Here is a 22384-nt window from a genome sequence, read left to right as displayed (position 1 = left end):
TTATATGCTTTCAATAAAGCATTTCAGCAAATAATTGAAGTGCAAGTGTTCACACGTACGTGGTAGGGTTTGTGTTACTTTTTAGAGCAGTGCAGTTCTGTGTGCTCCTTGAGAGCTCAGTGTTCTTGAAAACAGGTTCTCCTGAAATCCTGAATGAAATCTGACTGCTACTCCTGTAGACTGCTCACTTGTGCAGGAAGCAGGCTGCATCAGGAAGGTCCTTCTCCTTTGGAAGAGAATGGGCTACAACTTCTTGCTGCTCTTTGTAGCAGTTTGTCCACTGGAGCTGCAGGACTTGAGGGGTTTACTTATGAGGAGTTGCAATGTAGATGTTCTGTGTGGTTTGTGGTTGGTATTTATTTATTTATTTATTTATTTATTGTGGAAATACAAAGTGCATATATTTTTTTGACGGCTACTAATAACATAGACAAATACTCTATATTCTGTATTCTATTGCATTACTTCTTAAATAATAAAAATCAAATGCTTTGTATTTTTATTTAGTATCAGAACTGGTCACACTTAGTTCATATTTCTTTTTAGGATACTTTAAGTAGAAGAACACACTTTAAATTTCACAATTTGTCAGCTTACCATAGCTTACTCTTCACCTGTCCACCTAGGAGACAGGGCTGTGCTGGGATGGAGCAGTGCTGTTTGTGTCACTGGCGCACTGCAGCTGGCTCCTCACCCACACTAATGCTCACTTTTTCCCCAAAAAGTATCACCTCGTGGCTTTAAAAGGTGCTGAAGGCAACCTTCTAGAAACTAACTGGTTTTGGAAGCTTGCTAAAAATGCTGTGACTGGGGGGGGCTTTGCCCAGGGCATCCTGCAGCACCAGGGGCCTTGCCTGCCTGGTGCGAGGGGAAAGCTGGAGCTGTGCTTGGTGCTCCTGAGTGCCACGGCTGTCAACAGGGACTGGGTGCCTGATCACATCAGCAGTTGCTGCCTCTTTTGTTCACTTGTAATGTGGTTGCTAATGGATTCATTCAATTTTTCCCCAAACATCAGTTAAGGTGAGAATTAATATCTGATAATGGGGACCAAGAAATCTCTGAATGTTAATGGTATTATGCATGCTCTCTCTACCCCCCTTATATTTGCATTCTAATAGGATTGGAATATTTCAATGGCATTTAAAAACCAACAGAAAACTCATGTAAAGAGATTTTGTGTAGGAAGACCCTCAATGATGCACCTTTGGATAAGAAATCTGGTTCACCAATTTATTCCTGAGATCCCGTTTCATAACCAGAGAGTGAAGAGACAGAAGTCTGAGTGATTGTAAACAAAAATGTATTTAAGGTGATTGGATTTGAATAAATATATTTCTAGATCTTAAAAAAAAAAAAAAAAAAGATATTCTGTGATTGATCACAACTACAACATTAATGTGCAATTAAATATCTTTACATTAAATTTAACATTTTTTATGAGGAGGAAAATGCATTATATGCATATTTATGCAGTGATACTTAGCATACATTTATTCAGAGTCTTAATTTTTACATTTAGCTTAGGAAATGCTGAGTGACAGTTCTTATTTAGTAGAATATTAATTTCTTCATGGCTTCTGTCAAGCTAGTTTTAGAAATTGGAGTTCAATTAAAGCTGCAGAGAAGTGAAATGAACTTTAGTTAAGAAAAAAATGGGAAATGTTCTGGATGTATATTGGAAAGAGCTTCATCTAGAGTTTTTCATGTAAATGTGCTGTGTGGACAGAGCAGTTTATTGGTGGTGCATGATGTTCTGTGCAGTTGATAGTGTAGATGAGGCCCGGAGGAGTCGGCTGGGGTCTCCAAGCTCAAGGTGCTCAGCCCTTGTGTCCAGTACTTTGGGGGCTGAAAGAGAATAAGACCCACAAGCTTTCTTTTCTTCAGTTCTCAGATGATTTTTCACTTTGAATGAACTTACTGGTGAATTGAGTAGCTTAGATAAACTTAGAGAATGTGCTCTGTGCCCAGGAGCAGCAGCGATGACTGCCGGCAGCTCAGCATTCTCTTTTCAGGCAGTTTTAGCTTTGCGTGGTTTGCTTGAGGTTTTCCCCTATTTGACAGCTTGGGGCTTCCTTTAAGGTTTTTCACAGGAACGTGCAACCTTTGGGCAGCCTTGTGGAGGTTAAGAAGTGGCGTGGAATCCTTGCCACTTCCTTGTTGGGGAAAAGCCCTGAAGGTCCAGAGGCTGAGGACTGCAAAACACAGATCTGCATGTTTCATTTTGATTAAAAACTGTGTAATTTTCCCAGGTAATGTAAACAGCGTGTATAGGCAAAGACAACAAAAAATAGATTTTAACCATAAACTTGGCCAGAATTGCTGTTAGGGCTGTGGGGCCCATCATGATATGCTGCAATATCCTTGTGTTTGACTTTTGTTATGCTTAGAGTTAATTTTAAGTTCAAATGCAAATCTGTGGGGAAAAATAGTGTTTTTCTTCTGTTTTAGTATCTTGTATAGTAAGCATTTGACAGATTCTACTCTGCCTCTTAATGTATCTAAAGAGACAAATTTCTGTTATTTTCTGTTCCCCTGCTCCAAAGCCCCAGATCGCTGTGCAGGGAACCCCTGTGGAACCCAGCTCCTGAACACCCTGGAGCCTGGGGGCTGTGTGCACCATGGGCACCCTGCTTTAGCTTTCAGGCAGCAGATAAAATGGGAGAGAAGGAAGGAAGGAGGAGCATTATTTTGCCTCTTAAACCTCTCTCATTTCAATTTGTGTCAAAATGGAGAGTGAACACGCTGGGGTTTGCTAGCTGTGGCTCCCATTCATCGCTGCTCTGTGTGTGTGTATTTTCTAGTATCTTGGGCATCCAGACCTTTAAATTAGAAGTGAAGTTATTCTGGAAACCTTCCTGAACTCCAGTGTTAGATTCTGCAATGTGTGTGCCTGTTGAATTACTAATATAAATCTATTTAACTTACACTGGGTAGGAACCCATGAGACTTGCTTTGCAGTTAAGTGTGAAAAAACACTCATGGTCTCTTGAAAAGAAAATAATTTGACTGAAGGATAAAGATTCAAGGCAGCATGAATGTGTGTGTTATCTTGTCTGGAACTTCTCTTTGAGGACTTTTTTTTTTTTTTTTTTTTTTTTTTTTCCCCCTGTGGGTTTTGGAAAGCCCAGTAAGCCTTGAAGAGCAATGTGTCATTACAGAGATGGGGCTTGCTGCGGAGTTTGGGAGCCCAGCTACCCATAGAGGGACTGCTTTAGAGGAACGGGGATGTTCTTCTCTTAATAGGATGCTTCTGTTTTTTCTAGAGGAGGAGAAACGGTGTTCAAAATTCTTCCATAAAATTAGACAGTGAACTGAGTGGTCAATTCCATTAGCATTTTCTACGAACCTCAGTGTTTGTTTTTCAAATCATTAAAATAACATCAGGGTAAGCAGGCAATGTGGTAGTGAGTAGCAAATATGATTCTGCTGTGAGTTCACTCAAGAGCTAGCAGTAAAGCTAGGAAACACAAACTCCCTTTTACAGGGTCTTTACAGGCTTGTTTGTTCAGAGAAGGCTGAAATACTGAACTGGTTTTGTGGCTCCAGTTCTAATCACTTCTCGTGATATTCAGGGTGTTCATAAATTCTTGATGGCTGAAACTGAGAATATTCTGTTAGCTGAAGGGATTTTACTCTTCTCTCATTGCCCTGTTTATTGGGTAGTTTAGCTTATTTTTGAAAGTGAAGCTTCATCTATCATTGAATTTTTTGTTATAGAAATGTTTTGCTTTATGAATAGTTTCCTTTATCATTTGTAATGAAGAGTGGAGAATGAATGAGCAAGCCTCTCTCTCAAAAATCACATTTGAAATTTCTGAGTAATGGTTTGAATAGTTTGAAGTCATTTATTCCCAAGACATATCACTGTTTTGCAGAGTATTCAGACTGCTGCAATCAATATTCGACCATGCCCTAAGCATGAAGATGTTGAAACAGAAAGCTTCAGACCATGTTTAAACAACATTTGGTTATTTAATCGAAGTATTATATAAATCTGTTGATTGAATTCAACTTCCTAGTTAAGTATATTTAGTGTTTCTTTAATTATCTAATAGTTTGCTAAATTAATGTAGGTAAGAAACCATGCGTAGTACTGTACACTATATTCAATACAGCAGAAGAGTTGAGTTTTAGGTGCTTTTTACAGGAGATGGTATTTCTTAAGGAAACTAAGATAATCTTATGCATTGTTCAGAGGTCAGACTTGTAGTCAGTTAAACTTACAAAATTCTTCATCAAGTAAATGTTCAAAGGTATTTCATAAGGCATTGAATTCAGCCCTGGAAATGAAGAACATGTCAAAATCCATTTAATGAGCAATTATAGTATCATTTATGGAAAGAGTGCTTTAGTTTTATATTTCGGATCCTGTACTGCTCTGGAAGGAAAAGAGCATTTCTAATGCTATAACATGTTTAAATAGCGATTCTTTTTTCTTGTGTATTGTATTCAAATAGGATGTGTTCATACTTGAATAGCAAGTACCAATGTGTGGATGGTAGAAGGGGTCTGTCTTTGAGGCTATTGTTTGCAAGCACATTTCTGTCTGAGGGATAAAGAACGTACAGGTATACATACACAGCTGTTATTGAATTTGCAAATAAAGTTTTCTTGACAGTTGTTCGCTGGTTTCTCAGTTGGAAAATCTTAGAATAATACGTTAATTTTTGCTGTGTATCTTGAACATGATGTCAGCATTTAATTTGTTTACAAATAAACTAAGAAACTGAACTCTGAAATTATGCTGTGGGCAGCTAATTCTAGGCTAAAAAATGACAGAAATTTATAACATGTAGATCATTCTTTTACGGAGTATAATGAGGAAAGCAGCAGTAGGATGTCTGTTATGAACTGATTGCCGAAATGAATAATTGTCACTGAAGGGTTTTTTGTTGTTGCCAGAGCTGTGACTATCTTTAGAAATTTTACTTTTAGTTTCATTGTTTTCACAGTAATGGTGCTTTAAGTTGTCAAATATCAAAATATTTTTTTTCCAGTCCTTCTGTTCCAATGGTTCGTTTGAGAACATGTATTTCTGGAACTGCAATGTTTGGAACCACCACACTTGTTTTAAAGTTTCTGAATGTTTTGCTACTTTGCAGTGTATTGATCTTCTGAGAGAGCATCACTTCATAGTGGTGATGTTCTTCAGTTGTAAACTTCTTAAACTGGTTTGCCTTTTAAAATATAGATATTAGAAAACAGAGTTCTGAGTGATAATGATTGACTTTATTGGATTTATTAATAAATATGGTATCACAAAGTGTGTTATCTAGTCAACTGCTAAGTGAATTCCAAGGATTTCCATGATGTTCCCATCAAACTATTATCCTCTTCCCCTTCCATTCCACCCCCCCTCCCTTTTCTCAGATGTTATACATAAGTGGCGTAACATTTATGAGCTTGCTGTATGAATATAGTTGCTTTAGGCCAAGATCAGCTGCAATACATGGCTGCTGCTGAGGCTTGTAGGGCTCTGACTTAGGAAAATGAGGCCATTGCACAAAAGGCAGTAGGTTGTGGGGGTTTTTTTGTTTTGTTTTGTTTTTTTTCTTCTTTTTTTTTTCCTTTTTTTTTTTTTTCCCCACTATAATGCACTAGAAACCTCCTGGGAACGCTGTTTATTGACAGAATTAATAACAAACTAGTGTAGAGACTGATAGCATGAGTTTATTGTTACAGACAGACCTTTTCTCATTGAGGTGACAACCAGTTCTGTAAGCTTGCTTTTGCCTTTCTGGAGCCTGAGACACAAACTGTCAGAGGCAGGACAAATAATGCAGTCTAACTAAACTAGACATCAGTAAGAATAGGACTCTTGGCAGTTGTAAATACTAAAATGTTTTTCTGCACAGACAAACACAGTGTGAGAACTGTATGACGTGTGGCAACATCCCAAGATTTATCAAGCCTGTCTGTACTAATGAAAGTTGCTGTGTGTTGTGCTGTGCAGATGGTTTTGCACTTTCTGATGGGTTTCACAATTCAAGTATTTTGTGCTTTTTTTCACTCCTGAAGTTCCATTCTCCCATCCCATAATGTCCTCTGAAAAAATCAAAGCTACTTAAAAACAAATGGTCAGCTAATTCATATGCTGTCACTGACTAATTATGGCTGAAGCAAAAAACTGGTTTTTGTATGATGCATACTGTCAAATCGGTGGGAGATGGAGGAAGAGTGGCTTCCAAGTTGGTCTGACTTTTTAACTTCTATTCATTCAACACCCTGAATCTAATTGGCTTTACGGAATTTACTTGGATGTGTTGAATGGCACTAATTGTATCTGCAGTTTGCAGAGGGGCCAGCACCTGTTGGCCCAGGTGGAAAAGTCAGCAGTGTGCCGCTGTGGCTGGGAAGGCTCAGTGCGCCTTTGGCTGGTGGGCAGGGCTGTAGCCATCAAGTCAAGGGAAGCAGCTCCTCTGCTCTGTTCAGTCCCTAAGACCACAGCTAGCTTCAGAGTGAAGACAGTTAATAGGTATTTGTTGAGAGTTAACAGTCCACGAAGATTTATATGTGAATGGTCTGAAAAGTGTGCACAGGGCGTGGGTGGAGTGGGAATGAAACTCCTAGGAAGAAGAATGGGTAGAGTGGATGCTGGTGAGAGTGACTGTCTGCTACCACCACACATGTGGTGTATGGTAGCTGGTGGTTCGTTTGTGGCTGGATTAAGGCTCGTTTGTTCCCACTTTGGGTTCCTCAGAAACCTTGCTACAAATCCCTAGCAGAGAGGAGTTCAAGTCTGAGAGCTGCTGTTTCTTCCCTCGCTTGTGCCTGCTTTTGGTTGAAGGCTCATTCCACTACACTTTCCTGTGTGCCTTAAATCAGGACTGCCCAACAGGCTGGATTTTTACAACCCAGCAGCTTTTCCATGACTTCAAATGCATTTGGAAGGGGGGTGTAAGGCAGGGAGGTGTTGGCTGGAGAAGTCTGCTGGATGCTTCTGGCAGAGCAGGTGCCTGCTGAGACAGGAGCAGGCTTTAGGAACACCTTGAGTCACAATAGAAAATCTCTTCCTTTGGCGTTCTACACTGTGGCCTTAGTTGTCCACTCATGATTCCAAATAGTAGTCATTACTTCGGGCTTTCTGTTCAACAAAGCTGCTAGTTCTATCAAGGATTGGATTTGTGATGGCACTGCCTTTTTTTGTGGTGTGGTCCACAGGAGGTTTGTGTATGGAATTCAGTTCATCCCAGTCAAAGTAGTATTTTAAGGAAAGATACTATGTTACAAAAGTGAACGTTTATCAACATGTAGCCACAATATAGCAATTGTTATTTCCCATTCCTACAGACAAGATTGTCTTGCTTCAGGTGTCAGGACACTGTTTCAGCTTTTCAAAGGCGGGTTACCTTTAGTGCATTGTACATCTATGTAAGTAACACAGTCTTTGATATTGGTTCTACACTGATATCTTCTACCAGCTCAGTTTTAAATGGAATCTCAAAAATTAGCTTGTCCTCTGCAAAGTCATTGTAGGTGAAAGTAGTCAGTTTCAGTGTAATTAGGAAGGACCTAATCAATCCTGTTCTTTGCCCTCCTCCTTCCATTTGTTTTTTCCTTTGATATAGGACTGAAAACAAAGGGCATTTGTTATCTAGAAAAACTCAGAAGCTATTTCACATGAAAACATAATGACTATGACAAGCTACAAATAGCACCGAACATGAATCTTTTACAGAAGAAAGGAGAAATGTCCTTTGGTATATTTACTTCAATCAACTCTAATAAGGCTTGTTTTATGTGTTTTATGCATCCGCCATCATAATTATAAATCCTTGACATTTTAGCACTAGCATTTATATCTGCCAGGGAAGCTACCCAGAGTCAGCCCTCAAGGAATGTCTGTATTGTTACTATGGATCTCCATAACAGCTCTCAAGTAGCTACTAAGTGGCTTAAAAAATTACATCTCGGTCATGCTTGAAGGGCTCATCAAACTTTGCCACAAATATCAATGTTAAGTACCCAATCAGCTGCATTGTTTGAAGTACCATCACGTGGGGCTGCAAAGGAGCAAGTTGGACAGGAAGGAGAAAGTGGGTAGGGTCTCATCAATGAGGTAGATTTTTTTGCTGTGACCTTTAGCAAACAAACAAAAAAAAAAAAAAAAAAAAAAAGGAAAAAAAAATCCCAACATGAAATCAGCTGCAGAGAAATAACAGAAGGTGAGGATATCACACAAAAAACCACAACAGCTAGACTTTGAGAAGCATGGACAAAAGGATTTTCTCAAACATGATATCTTAAGAGGCTTTTTAACCTTTGCAGAGTAGTTTAGGACCTTCCCAAAATAACAATAAATAGTAATAAAAGTAAATGAGAAATTACAAGAGGGTGTTAAGAAGCTGTTAGAAACCTGGAAACTTGGAATCATTAAAATTGGGCAGCATATCCCAAATTCAGTAGCAAGATGAGTGTTCAACATAGTTTCTATTAACAAATCAGACTAGAAGCTTTGATACTGGAGGATATCTGAACAGTAAGAGTAAGAAAAGTGTTGGCTGGTCTTTGGGAAGACACTTTGGTGTATATAGTTTTGGCATGTAGGTAAACAAGATGGGCTAATCACCATAGCTTTCATGTGATGTATCTTTAATTTGTTTTCGTATGTAGGTGTGAAGGAAGGCTGCCATATGGTGTGTACATGGGTATTTTTCTTTGACAGCCTTTAAGTTAGAGTAATTCCAAGGCAAGCTATTTTACAGGAAAGCCATTTCATATACTTATCAGTACATGCCAGAAGAATGCCTTGAAAGAGCATTGAAGGAAGGCGGTAGAGCTCCAGGTAAGTTTTAAATTGAAAAATTAAATAACGCTTTCATCCATTTTTGAGGTACCCTAATTACCTTAGTTCTATCTATGTCATACTATTACTGGACTTTCATCTTTTAACCATTTGAACTGAAGTTTTTCATAAGTGATATATAAAATCTGATTTTACATTAATGAGTTTGTGGAGCTCTGAGGAAGTTTCCACAGCACCTTTCTGAAGTTTTTTTGCTCATAATTCACTCTTTAATGTATTTTATTGTCTCAATCAAAAGTGGTTTTGTCCCTTTGCAGAGTTGAGGTGAAGGCGTAACGTGTGCCTGTAGAGAAGGTTCTGCAGCACCCCTGTTGGACCTGCTGTTGCACTGAGCCCATGCTGTATGTAAGCACGAAGCACCAGGCGCTCCCTGCGGCACCCGTGGTTGTTAAGCTGCTGTCGGTAGCTCAGCAGGGTGCTGTCTGAGATCCAGCATGGCCAAACATATAACCTTCCTGAAAGGAAGGCAGAAAGGAGGCGGAGGAGGGGAAGAAAAGGAAGGATATCCCTTCATGTCTGCGTTGGCCATATGGAGGCTGTTTTCAGCTGCTGTCAGCTGCAGTCTGTCTCCATCTGTCTGTGTGGCTGGTTGTTTGCAGGTGCAAACACCTCTGATCTTTTCTAGTTTTATTTTGAACTTTGCTGTATTCTGTCATCAAGATGTTGCATACAGAAACACCTCGTGTCTTTCTACCTCCGTTGTGCATTTGCGGGGGTAAATAAAAGCTTAAATCTTAGAGAGCCCGCATTGAAGGGTCAGAGAGCAAGGTAATGTGATGCTGTGGAGAACTTGGTTTTTGCTGTAGCTCAAGCCATCTTTTCTCCATATGTCAAGAAGCTCAGTGGAACAGTTGCTGAGCTGTTAATCCACCCTTCCAAAACAGCTCTTGTGAAGATGTGAGTGCTTTGTGTGGAAAGTCTTTAATTGGAAGGAAGAAAAAAAAAAAAAAAGGAAAAAAAATGAATTTTCTAAAATTGTTTTTAAAGGTACCCTTTAATCACTCCCACAGGAGTACAGGCTGTCAGAAATATAGATAGTTGAGAAAAGTATGTGTGTACGTGTATGTATGTATAGATGTATGCACCAACACACATACACAGGGTTTTCTCTTAAATGAGAATTGAAGTAATGAAGCGTCAGGGAAACAGACACCACGAACAAACAGAATTTTACAAGCTTTCATTGCCCATAGAGGGAGAAGAACATAAAGAAAGTAGATGTTCTGGATATGGGGAAAATGAAGAAGAAAGCCTTCCATCCAACTGAAATGAAACACTCTGTACAAGCTGAGCATTAGCTCTTCCTAGTGCTTTTGAGTGTATCGTTCCAGCTGGTGAAAATCATATCAATGATGTGCTGATGCTAGCCTGTGCCTGGGAACTTCTCTTAGGGATTTTATCTTAACTGTGAATGAAAGCTGATTAATTTAATTGCAAGCAAACTTATTTTATTCCTTCTTGGAGTGCTGTGTACATGCATGGTGTTTTGGTACAAAAAGGAAACAGTTATGTCTGTTTTCTAATTCAGCCCAGGAAAGCTGTAAAATACACACTTTTTAGTCTTATTAAGAGTAATCTAATTGTCAAAAGCATCATGCAAAAAGAGGGATAATTACAAAACCTTGTATTTAAAATGGTGTATAGGGCAAAGGAAAGCCAGTTATTACTGGTTTAACAGCCAAATGCCATAAGGCAAGATCTGTGAAGTTGTGCTACTCGTTCAGAGGTGGTGATGGTTTTCTTCGAAATTCTGGAACTCCACAATTTATATTTAATGAAGCTTAAATTGCAAGCACTGAAACAAAGATGGTGCAGCTGTGTCTTGGGAGGTGCTTCCCCTGCTTGCTGCTGTGCATGATGTCTCACAGCACAGTGGTGCTGAGCAGGGTGCAGCAGGACAGTGGGCTGGGAGTGCCTCTTGTCTTGGGGGATTTCATGGGGAGCCTTCTGTTGCTCAGTGGGCAGTGATTCTTTGGCATTAAAGAAGCTGCTACTTTGCCTTCGGACCCATTAGTCAGTAAGGTCGTCTTCCTCTTGGCTATTAAGCCACCTTTTTGTACAGCACTGTTATCCTTAATTGAATGTGTGTGTGTTGTTCTGTGTTTGGGAGTAGAGCCACTTGATTTTTACTCAATTTTCTTCTCTTTTTCTGCAAGTTTCCTAATTGGAATATCAATAAAATATTGAAATACCTATACCACAGGACACGATTCAAAACTAGCATTTGACCTTGGTAAGCTGCCTTGTGATAAGTTTGCCATACTTACTATTAATGAAAATGCTGTTAAAATAGCACTGTTCGTTACTGCTTCTTATGTTGTGGCTATGTCACTGTAAGTAGGAAGGAAGGAGTTGTGTTCAGGTTGGAGATTAGGAGAAGATTCTGCACCAGAGGGTGGTCTAGCAACAGGCACGGCCTCCCCAGGGACATGGCCCTAAGCTGCCAGAGTTCAAGAAGTATTTGGACAATGCTCTCAGGTACAAGGCTTGGTTTTGGGTGGTGCTGTGTGAAGCCAGGGGTTGGAATTGACAGTCGTTTTCCCTGGAGGGGAGTTGGAACTAGATGATTTTTAAAATCCCTTCCAACCCAAGTCATCCTGAGATTGATTCTGTGATTCTGTGACCCTGAAAGGTGTAGGATATCCTGTGGTTCCATGATACAGAAATATATAGATAACTTTGGCGGCAAATATTCATATGTTCCTTAAATAAACTTTAAAAAGTTGAGACACTTGAGTACAGTAAGTGCACCAAATCTCAAAGGAGTACTTGTGCAACTTCTGCAGTTCACAAATGTTTGGAGTTATATCTTAATCTGTTAAAAAATAAAAAAATAAAAAAATCAGCTGCCCTATGGAACTCAAGTCTTGAAATGGACTTTGAACTGGTAAAGAACAAGCTACTATTGCAACAATGTTATTGCTATGATAGGATTGGGATGGATTTCTTAACGTGTCCTGAAGTTCTTTTCATTAGGAGACGTTTGCATTCTGTTCCTATTCATGGATTTTCTATACTGGAAACATATCAATTACTGCAATTATTTTTGAATAGCTGATACGTGTTGCTTCAATAGTTTCCGTTCCCTGTGGCAGGCTCAAGCTGATATTTATAATACTTTTATCAGTAGTATATTTACTCTGTTGGGACTGCTACTGGTAAGGCTCTCTTTAAGCTGCAGTTTTTGAGTAGTTCTCTCTTAAGTAACCATTTTTAAAAACAAATGGTGGTTTATTTCGTTGGTGAGGAAAGACATTAAATCTTTATTACTAGTTCATATTTTACTTACAGTATCTCCTTTCCACGCTCTGTAATTAAAATGTCTCTAAGTGATGCTGGTGTTCCTGGCTTAACTTTGTGGATCTCTTTTCACCACTATGTGTTTCAGGGTCTTTTAAGTTTGAGATAGTGCTTGCATATTTCCATTTAACAGTTCTTGCTGATTTTTCCCTTCAGCTTGTCAAAGTGTTTTGATTCAGTCCCTACTTTTGACCTTTAACATCCTTGGCTAACGAGTGTAATGTGCCACAGTGTAATACAGCATTTAGTATGTTGGGCAGTGTACCCATGGGGAGGCTCAGGTTCATCCAATGGAGGGATGCACTTTATTCCCATCTGAGCTCCGTAAGCTAGTTTGCAAATGTTCAAGTAGATTTTGTATCCTACTGCCTTCAGTGCATTCATTGCAGTGAATCTACACAGCCTTGAAATTTCCTCGTTGGTGATGATGGTCACTTCCTTAAGCAGTTTGCCTGGCAAAAGTGAGTGAGAAGGAAAACCCTCTTAGAGATGGGCACACGTTGTTGTTATGATTCAAGAACTTTCACAACAACATGGTAGTGATTTTAAAAACAAACAGAAAAAAAACATTTTTTTGTTGTTGGAACTCAGCTGGAGCAGTTTCTGTAGTCTCTTGGTGTCTAGCTCCAAAACAGCCTTTTTGACTGTGTGTAGTTGCAAGGAGTAGTGATGTCTGGTGGTAAATGCAATGCAAATGCCTCAGTAATTTCCTTTAAAGTGCAGTAATAAAGTCTGGAGAGTGTAGGTTTTGGTACTGAGATGAAGGTTTCCCGTAAGTTTTGGATTAATAAAAAACAGGGTATGTGATCTAAAAACCATTTGTGTGGTTGTGGAAAAGAAAGACTGCGTATTAGAAGGGAGGAAAAAAAAAAAAAGCCAGTTTTCTACCTGATTATTTAAGGGGTTTTTGCACTTCTGAAGTGCTAGTCGTAAATACAAGTTGACACACTTCTAGCAATGAAATTATAAATGAGAGAAAGACCTGAAAATGTCAGTTTCTTCCTTAGAAGCACTTCAGGAGTTTTCTTTTTATTTTTCCTTTCTTTTCCCTCTCATACGTTCATTTGTTCCCTTAGGGAAATGAGGTCCTTTAAATATTTGTCTCTTTGTTTCAGTATACTGCTTATCACAGGATATAATTTTTGACACATGTCTTGGAAGTGTCAGAGGAGATTTGATCTACTAATATCTTTATGGAGAGAGCATATCTGCGTACCATAAAATAACACAAAGGGTTGAGGCAGTGTAGTAAATCAGTTCTTTAAATTGTTCCTGCAGATGCCTTGACATTGCCTAATCAGGTTTGTGTGATGTGGTCTTACTCAGAATTTGCTAAATAGAACTTTGTTAATCTTAAGGAGTTCAGAAAAAAAAAGAAAAAAAAGAAAAAGAAAGAGATGGAAGTCTAAAGATCAAGCTGACTTAGTGGTTTTAGGCAGTGTTTATCATGGGAGTGGGAGGAGAATATAAGGTAGCAGCCAGGACAAGTTCTTGAGCTGAACTGCTGCTACCATCTCCCCTCCTGGAGAGGGCTCTGGGGTGCTGAGTATCTCATTGGCTGGGAGCAGACAGTTGTCTGGTTTCTTTAGATTCATTAAGAATTTATTCTTTCTTTTTATCCAGCCCCTGGAACTGTATCAGCAACCTACACCAGGCCACACACAAGCCATTTATTGATGAAGCCGTATCTGATGTACATAGTAGGGACCAAGTTCCTTGTAGGCCAGGCTAGCTGATGCACAAATTATTTTCATGGTCTTTGTTGTTGTTTCCATACCAACTTTAATGTGAGTTTGGATAGCAGAATTTGCAGCCTGTCCGTGCTTTCTTGTGGGCCTGAAGTTGTGGATAACCGGTAACTAAGGGAAACAAAGTAGATAAGTAGATGGGATAAGCTTGCAGGAGAGAACAGGGAGAAATTGTTGAAGATAGATCTATGAGTGCATACATGTGTATGTGTCTCTACATTATGCTCTTACAGAGGTACAAGTTCAGGGATTAAGGGAATTCTACTCTGTCACTGTGGTGTCTACAACTTGTCCTTTTAATAAAATTATTATGTGTTCATAAACTAAAGCTTTACCTGCTAGCTTCATACAACTTCCATGGCTGTGTTGCATCACCCCAGTGTGTCAGTCAGCAGCGCTAAACTTTTAAAGAAGTACATCGCCTTCCTACCCATAAAATTTAAATGCTGGTTTGTGTGTTTAAGCATGTTCAGCTGTAAATATTTTGGAACAACAGGAGGCGTTCCCTATTCATAGCATGCTAGCTCTGAGAACTACACGCCATCACCAAGGAATGCAGAAGCATGTACTGAAGTCATATTGAAGTGAATGTATTTAAGCACAAACGTATGTGCTTTACTGAATGTTTATTCTTATTTCTAGCTTTCCCAAGAAAGATTGTTTTCTACTCTTGTAACTGATCACTTCTTATTAAAAAAAAAAAAAAAAAAAGTTTGGGAGCACTTTAAAATATGCAAATGGTGTTTTATCTTTTGTTTTCATAGCTGATTGCTGTTTATGATGAGCAAGAACCTCACCGTAAGTCTGATGGCACCAATGGGAATGTGACGGACAGAAGTAGCCCGGACCTGTTCGAGGCAGAGGTGGCAGCTCAGCTGGCTGCCTTTCAACCAATTGGGGGTGAGATTGAAGTGACTCCTTCTGCCCTGAAACTTGGTACGTGTATTTTGTGTGGTTACTTTTCAATTTTTTTATTTCTAGTTTTTTACCAACATATAGTATTTCTTCTGTGGTTTGATTTTATGTACATACATAGGGTTTTTTTTATTGAAGGGGGGGATTGGGATGAACGTGTTGTTTGCCTTATGATTTAGTGAAGATAATTGTAATGAGAAGTTGGGCAGTCTCTGCATTTCAGTAGAGCTCAATGTGGAGCTCGTGCTGTATTCTTAAGTACTGTTGGAAGTTTTGTAGAAATGCGAAGTAGAAGACTGGACTGCAGTGGATGGCACGAGTTGGAAATAATACCTCTAATTCTGTTACTCTTGTAGAGGAGTCTACTTTTGACTTCAGAAGTCGAATATTCAGCTGTCTCTTTATTGTAATACTACTTTAAGGAAAAAGGCTGATTTAAAGCAAGAGTTACAGTAAAACATAATAATAAACTTCATTGGATGAGGCTGCTCGATATAACTTATGATGGAAGTCTGTGCTCATTTTTATGCCTGTTGTAGAAGTATTGAAATCCAAACTGTATGAAACTGTATAGATTCAAATTTTTAACTGGTCATTCTGGTTCCTTCTGTACCTTAATGAATTTTGAAAAATCTCTTATGACACACATGGGAATTTCTCAGATATGCCATGATGTTTACTGAATATTTTTATATAACATGATATAAGTGCACTTTAGCATGTTTTTGAAAGTAGATATCATTCTCCTTGTACCTCTGAACTGTATTTTAAGAAAGTCATTAAAAATTGTATAGGAAACTGAGCACAAATTGAGTGTTTAAGAGAGGAGTACTTCAGCCTCATGCAATTTTATGTGGAACAGGTAGTGCTCTTGAGATCACTGTTAAACTACCAGATGGTTCAGTTCTCATAGCATTTATGGAATCCTTGTGCTATGGAGTTTAGAGGAGATGAAATACTGCATGCGGTAAGCAGAGCCAATTAGGTTTTGACTTTATTTTTCAGTGCTATACTAATTTATATTTGAAATTAAAATGGTGCTTGTTTTTTGTCTCAGTGGTTCTCTTCCAGATTTTCATTTAACTTGTAAGGTAAAATAGATTTTCTACCTGTCAGTCTTGTAAAGATGGTCTGGAGCCTGAAACTGTTTTCTCTTCCAGGCTTTCCATCGCTAACAGTTCTTTGCATTTAATTTTTGTCTTTATCTTTCTTGTGTAACTTCCTGGGCCTTAAATTATGTTCCTGTATTTGTGGGAGGCAAATTGAGAAATACATGAAGAAGAAATAAAAGGAGGATTTGGTCACATCAATCTCACTGATGCATGAACCGCAGTAGTCTGGTTGCCTAATTATTGAATTGACTCACCCTTGCTAACAGAAATAGTAATAATTTTAAAAAGCTTTTCTTCTAGAACAAGGACATGATTAAACATACACATCATGAGCAAATGTTGTTGCTTTCTGTAGTGGAGCTGTTTGAAGAACTGTCTTGTGCTTGGCCTTTCAGAGCATGTTTTTGCAAATGGCCTTTAGAGATGAAATGTAGGGAATTTGTTGTTAAATCAATTGACAGATTGTGGAACAACTTTGTTTTTGTGTTTTTTTTCCTGATGTTTAGTATGCTATGAAACCAGATCCATGGTTTCATGTAGAAACAATACCTAATAATAATGATGTGAAACTAACTGCTGCTGTTCTCAAAAAAAAATAAATAAATAAAAAAGAAAATCAACACAGATCTTAGAAAAGGCACTTTAAGATACTTCCTTGAAACTTGTTAAAAATAAATTGTATGTTTGATACAGTTAATTACGTGCTGTATCTAGTCCTAAAGCCTTTACTGACTAGATAGAAATTGTGATGAAGGGGAAAATATATATTTTATTATTGGCTACTTCTAGAATTTTTTGTGGTTGATATTTTTTTCGGCGACTGTTCTGACTGTGAAATCATAGTTTTTTCCATTATGTAGTTAAGTACCTTTCCTTTCTCTTGTCTTAGTTAGAACTTTGAAAATAAGCAAAAATGAAGGTAATCCTATAGTTGACTTGAAAACTAAAGATACCTTATCTTATGTTGTTTCCATGTAAGTTAAAATGTTAGGGCAAAACCATTTCTTACTTGTTAGCAAATTGAATTCTTAATACTTGGCACATACATCCTTAAAATAGTTCAGGAAGTTACTTGACTCTTCGATTGCTTCTAAAGTAGTTGTATCTGTCCTTTTGGAACAGGTGAAATTCTGGGTTTTGGTGGTTAAGAAAAATGCAGAAGCAACTGCAATGCTATTAATAAAAACATTTGCGAGTTAACCATAAATATCTGTAAACCCAAGCACTGTCTTAAATTTATTGCAGTTTTTTTCTGTTGTTTCTTGGAATGCTGAGTACTTTGGAGCCACATAACTTTACTCCATGCTGAATGTACTTAAGTCTGGGGCAATCTACGCCCCAGGGAAAGAACTGATTTTAAAGTTTTGCTAGAGATGGTTATCTGGCTAGCTGAATCTAAGCACTTCTAGCCTAGCATGAAGGCTCCCAAAGGTTGCTTCTGAATGTCTGCATGCCCTGAGGACTAGATTTCAGCAGTTTGATTGGATCCAGACCATGCCTGTCAACTAGTCCTTTCTCTAGTGCTACCACAAAGCTTTGTTTTCTCTGGGATTAGATGTCATCCCTAGCGATGCTTTATATTTGGTCTGTGTTGTTCCTGTACCTCCTTTGTTCTGACTGAACACATGTAATGAGGCAAAACTATTTTGAGTTGGGTAAATTGAGATACCATAATATTTATTTAAGATAGCATATTGAAGTCATTGAAGAAACAATTAAGAAATTTCATGTATGGTGCTCAGATGGTAGATTTTGCTGTTCCAGTCAAATGCCACTTAGATGAATGTCTTCTACATCATTGCTGTTGATCATTTATCTTCATAGCACCAGAATGTATTTTTGGCAAATTGTGAATATATCCTTTGATGCAATAACCAATCAACTAACAAGTATTTAGAATGATGAAACATTCAGAGAGCCTTGTATGTACGTAGATGGTAGAGTAACAACTAGCATTATTTTCTGTTGGCACTGTGTTTTTGGATTCTATTGCAGCCTATCAGTTCTATTTGACCAGAGATGATGTTGAAAAGACTGTGCAAGTAGGGACTAGAAACATAAGATCTTTAGAGATCCCAGGATGGCTGGGGTTACATATAGTAGAGATAGTGGCCATATGTGCAAATGGTTCTGCCTGGTATCCTTAAGATAACAGTTTGAGGGTTCTGAGGATGTGCATGTTAGAATTACAAAAAATGAGATAGCAATGTAGAGTGGTAAAACACAACTTCCTGGTAGCAACTAATGTGTCAAGTGTGAAGTAATACAATCTTCCCAAAGTATTTTCAAATCTTTTTTTCTAGATATTTGCCAATTTCAGACTAGAAATGTTTTCTTGTTCTTTTTATAAGTCTTTTCCAAGTGAATGGTTACCACCAGTTACTTGCTCATGAAACTGATGCATCCATGCCCTTTGGAGCAGCTGCCCGCAGGCTATCGCTAAGTGATTATCCAGTGACATCATCCCTCTTCACAGACCTTTGGTCCATAGACAGTGCTTTGTGCAACCAATAGCCTGATCTGCCAGCTTCCCCTAGGTCATGAGATAGCATTGCTTCAGAATGTTCTGTTTCCTTTAAAAGCACTGCTTTGTCACGGTAACTCTTCTAGCATGTGATGTGCCAGTATATGTGAATTGGTTTCAGTAGTAGAATTTTCACCTTATAATAAGTAAGGCTTTTTGGTTAAATCACACAATCACAGCAGAATCAACAGAACAGTCTGAGATTCAAGCACTTGTAGTTCTGTTGGCCCTTATCGGCCATCTTAAAATTCACAGTGCACCTGCAAGCAAGCTGCTGGCCCTTTTGCACCTAACAGATCCTTGTTATTTTACAGTGATTTTCTCTATGTGGTAGGTACTGGATTAGGAAAGACCTTTTCTCTTTTCTTTTTCTTTTTTTGATGTCAGTTTTTTTTTGTTGTTTTGTTTTGTTTTTTTTCCTGTCTGTAATGACTGAAGAGAAAAGGACACAGTAACTTATTTATGGAAGATCTATTTTATGGCCGTGTCAGTTTGAGTTGGAAATGCCTTTGTGACTGGTGCAGAGCAGTTGCTTTATTCAATAGATGACTGTTGAATGCACAGAAACTTGCTGCTTTTCTGTGGGTCCTTGGCATTAAGCATGTTGATCCTTCCCATTTGGGTTGTTAAGTCAGTCAAAGCTGTTTCTCAGTTGCATTTGTAGCAGCAGACACAAACAGATGCTTCCACCGGTAGAGTCTGAGCTTAGAAATACAAGGGATGGAAAGTGAAGTTTCTTCAGGATGCTCTCCCCTGGGATGTCTGTTAGAGCCCAGTAGTTCTCTGTGGCATGGGATGTCTGCCCTTCATGGGTAAACTCGGAACTTAGGAAGAGATCCTCCTCTCTCTTGCCTGGTTTGAAGTGGATGTATTGAAGTAGGCTTGAAGGCATTGTAAAAGGCATGTATTTGGTTAGTCCCCTTTCAAGTGGACCTTGAGATGCTATGCAGTGGATATGCAGACAGTGCACTTTTAAATACAGAGAAAAAAGCATGGTTATGCTTTTTTAAATGTTATGAAAACAGGTATGAACTGAAACTATTCATTTGACAAAATGTTGCTATTGCTTGTATACAGTATACGTGCTGTTTCAAATTGGAAAGGTTTTTTAATGTAAAAGCTATCTTGTTCATCTTAATCTTGCAGTGTCAGTTTGTTGGCAGAGCATACCGATGTTTGTCAGTACATTGAGTAATTCTCTGCTATATGATTCAGGAGAAATTAACATCTTGAAATTGGTAAGTTTATATGAAAAATGCATTGTAAAAGCTTCTGTTGTTTGAAGCAATACTGTTTATTTCATTAAGCAGATAGGACTTTATTCTTTTTTCTGTGCCCAAGAGCTGCTCTTAGAGCAGTGAAATGAAGCACTGTTCTGTGCAGTTTGTCGCAGGTGTATGTGAGGATGGCTCTGTACTTGATGGATTTTTCTCCTCTGTGGCATTTGGCTTAATCTGGTTTTAAAGAATTGTGATGATCAATTAAAGTCTAGTTGAATTCTTAAAACAAATGGTTTCTGTTCCCAGGCAAGCTAAAGGTTTGAAGATAACTTTTCATTTCAGTCAGAGTGCAGGCATGGCGTGTTTTGACCTCGTGACTTAAGCTGGATATTACTTAGCTATCCTTGGTTCATAGAAATGAGCTTTGCAGTAGCAAAACAGGTTTCTTTTGTGTTGCAGCAAAACCAATACTGCAATGCTTTTTATAAAAGGATGCATGTGTGTATCCATATATAGAATCACAGAATGTCTTGGGTTAAAAGGACCTTAAAGCCCCTCTTTGTGCCAGTCCTCTGCTGTGAGCTGGCTGCCCCCCACCAGCTCAGACTGTCTAGGACCACATCCAACCTGGCCTTGAGTGCTTCCAAGGATCTGCAGCTTCTTTGGGCAGCTGTGCAAGGGCCTCACCACCATAAAGAATTTCCTTCTATACCTAACCTAAATCTCCTCTCTTTTAATTTAAAACTGTTCCTGATGTCTGAAGTCAATCTCCCCCCTGTTAAATTTCCTTTAAGTAGCAAAAGGGTGCAATTAGGTCTTCAGGGTCTACTTTTCATGCCTGTCCAAATCCCTTTGGATGGAATCCCTTCCTTTTGTTGTGTAAAAATAAACAGTTGTGTGCCAGTCACCTTTAGGCCACCTGGCAGCAGAAAAAATAATACATTCCATGTCTTTCTGTATGTTCTCTGTTTAGAAAACAAGCCAGCCCTTCTTTTCTTTCCTCATTCTCAAGACTTTAGTAGCAGTAGTGGTAATAAATTTGTGTGTAGCATGTTAACTGTGTCCCTCCTTATTTCTGAAAACCCCTCTGCTTTCCCCAGTGATTATGGGTTCTCGTCTATTATTCCCATTGTCTCTACTCCCTTTGCCCTTGGTCTAATATATGTTTCTCTGGGGTAAGGAGCTATTCCCCTGAAAATATGATAAGTAAGGAGAAAAATACTTTCTGTCACGAGTTGCACGCTTTCTTGAAGGAGCTCTCTAGCAGGAATGTTCATTTCCAGTCTTTTATTGCCTCAGGGATGGTTTTGGGGGGATGGTGTTGAATGAGTGGGGCTCAGAATGATGGAATAAATTCTATTACAAAACTATTTTTGATACTGCTTACTCAATGTTAGCTTTTTAATTAAATTTTTTCTGATATTACTGATCTTGTGATGTTGCTATTTTTGAGATTATTCATATATTGTGACACACAACTAGTTTCGAGGGTAATATTACTTTAAAATCAGACCGACCCACTTCTGTAAGCTAAATATTTGCAACTAGAGGATTGGGAAGCATATACTGTAACACTGTACTGAATGGCTGTAGTGCAGTCTCCAGCAGTAAAATAGTGCTAGGTAGTATAAAAAATGTGAAGGTGTATATGTGTGCTTATAAATCACTGCAGCACTATGTTCTGCATTGCCTTTGAGGCAAGACAGTAAAATCTGTATTTCAGGTCGAAAATGAACCTACTAACCTTGGCTGATTGATAGTTGGATATTATTCAGTGTAAATAAAGGTCTTGAAGTAGACAATCACCCTTTTTTATTTAAGAAACCAAGTTTATACATTTTTACACAGTTTGCAATGTTCATTCACTAATGGTTTTGTTTGCTGTTTATTTCCATGTATGCATGTTTCAGTATACAGGTGAGCACATCTTTTGGAAATCATCATTAAAAAAAACTACAAGTAAAAGTTAAATGATTCAGCTAGTTTGCCCATTGCCGTGTAGTTCTTTCTCATTGCTTTGTATTTTATTTACCCTTTTAAGAGCCTCAGTTGATAGTTAATTTTTTTGGCAGCTTATTTTGAAGTGCTGCTTCAGAATCTGATTGTTTCTCAAAGCAGAAATGTAAAATCCCAGCCAACTGAAGAGGAGAGTGGTGTATTTACTTCTCCTGAACATAGCTGGCAAAAGCTGCACCTCCCTCCCAGTATGTTACACAATTTTCCCATAGACACAGCGGCTGCAGATTTGTGTTTTGCATTCGTCACAACTCACTATTTCATTGCATGGAAGTCTCTTTATTATGGGCATTAGGTGAAGCAAGATGATGTACCCTCACTGGCTTTGAGGTGAGGATGAATACCATGAGGAACCTGCTTTGGCAGGGGATTGGACTAGATGATCTCTAGAGGCCGCTTACAACACACATGATGTGTGGTATCTTGGCTCACGTATTTTTAGCTCTACCACTAAAGTGTAAAAAAATGATCTGTGTTAACTTTGTCACTTTTTAACTTTCTAAGAGATTGAAAAACAAAAACAGACACAATTTGCCTCTTCGGTGAAGCCTTCAGCAAAATTCTGTAATTCAGTGTTACAAGCAAAAAAATCAATGAGGCAAAATGAAATTAGATGAATTTGCAAGACATGACTCATCTCAGACTTGGTGGTGGTCTGGATCCTGCTCTGGTCAAGTTCTTTGAACCACAAATTTCTGTAAACCAGAATCTTGGCTGCTATATGGTTGTTTCTAGGCTCCTTT

At 38.5% G+C, this 22384-nt stretch overlaps 1 protein-coding gene across 5 annotated transcripts in view; it reads left to right on the top strand.

The window, feature by feature from the left end:
- Window positions 1–22384, top strand: part of PARD3B (par-3 family cell polarity regulator beta) — a 369189-nt gene that overhangs the window by 88073 nt on the left and 258732 nt on the right. For all 5 annotated transcript variants that reach the window (XM_085228738.1, XM_085228737.1, XM_085228736.1 and 2 more), the window contains exon 3: window positions 14619–14790. In XM_085228738.1, coding sequence (XP_085084864.1) covers window positions 14619–14790 — 172 coding nt within the window. The remainder of the gene's footprint in view (window positions 1–14618; window positions 14791–22384) is intronic.

The sequence above is a fragment of the Meleagris gallopavo genome, chromosome 7 (assembly GCF_905368555.1).
Source record: "Meleagris gallopavo chromosome 7, MGAL_WU_HG_1.1, whole genome shotgun sequence".
NCBI classification, from domain to species: Eukaryota; Metazoa; Chordata; class Aves; order Galliformes; family Phasianidae; genus Meleagris; species Meleagris gallopavo.
This window is presented reverse-complemented; position numbering and strand designations above follow the sequence as displayed.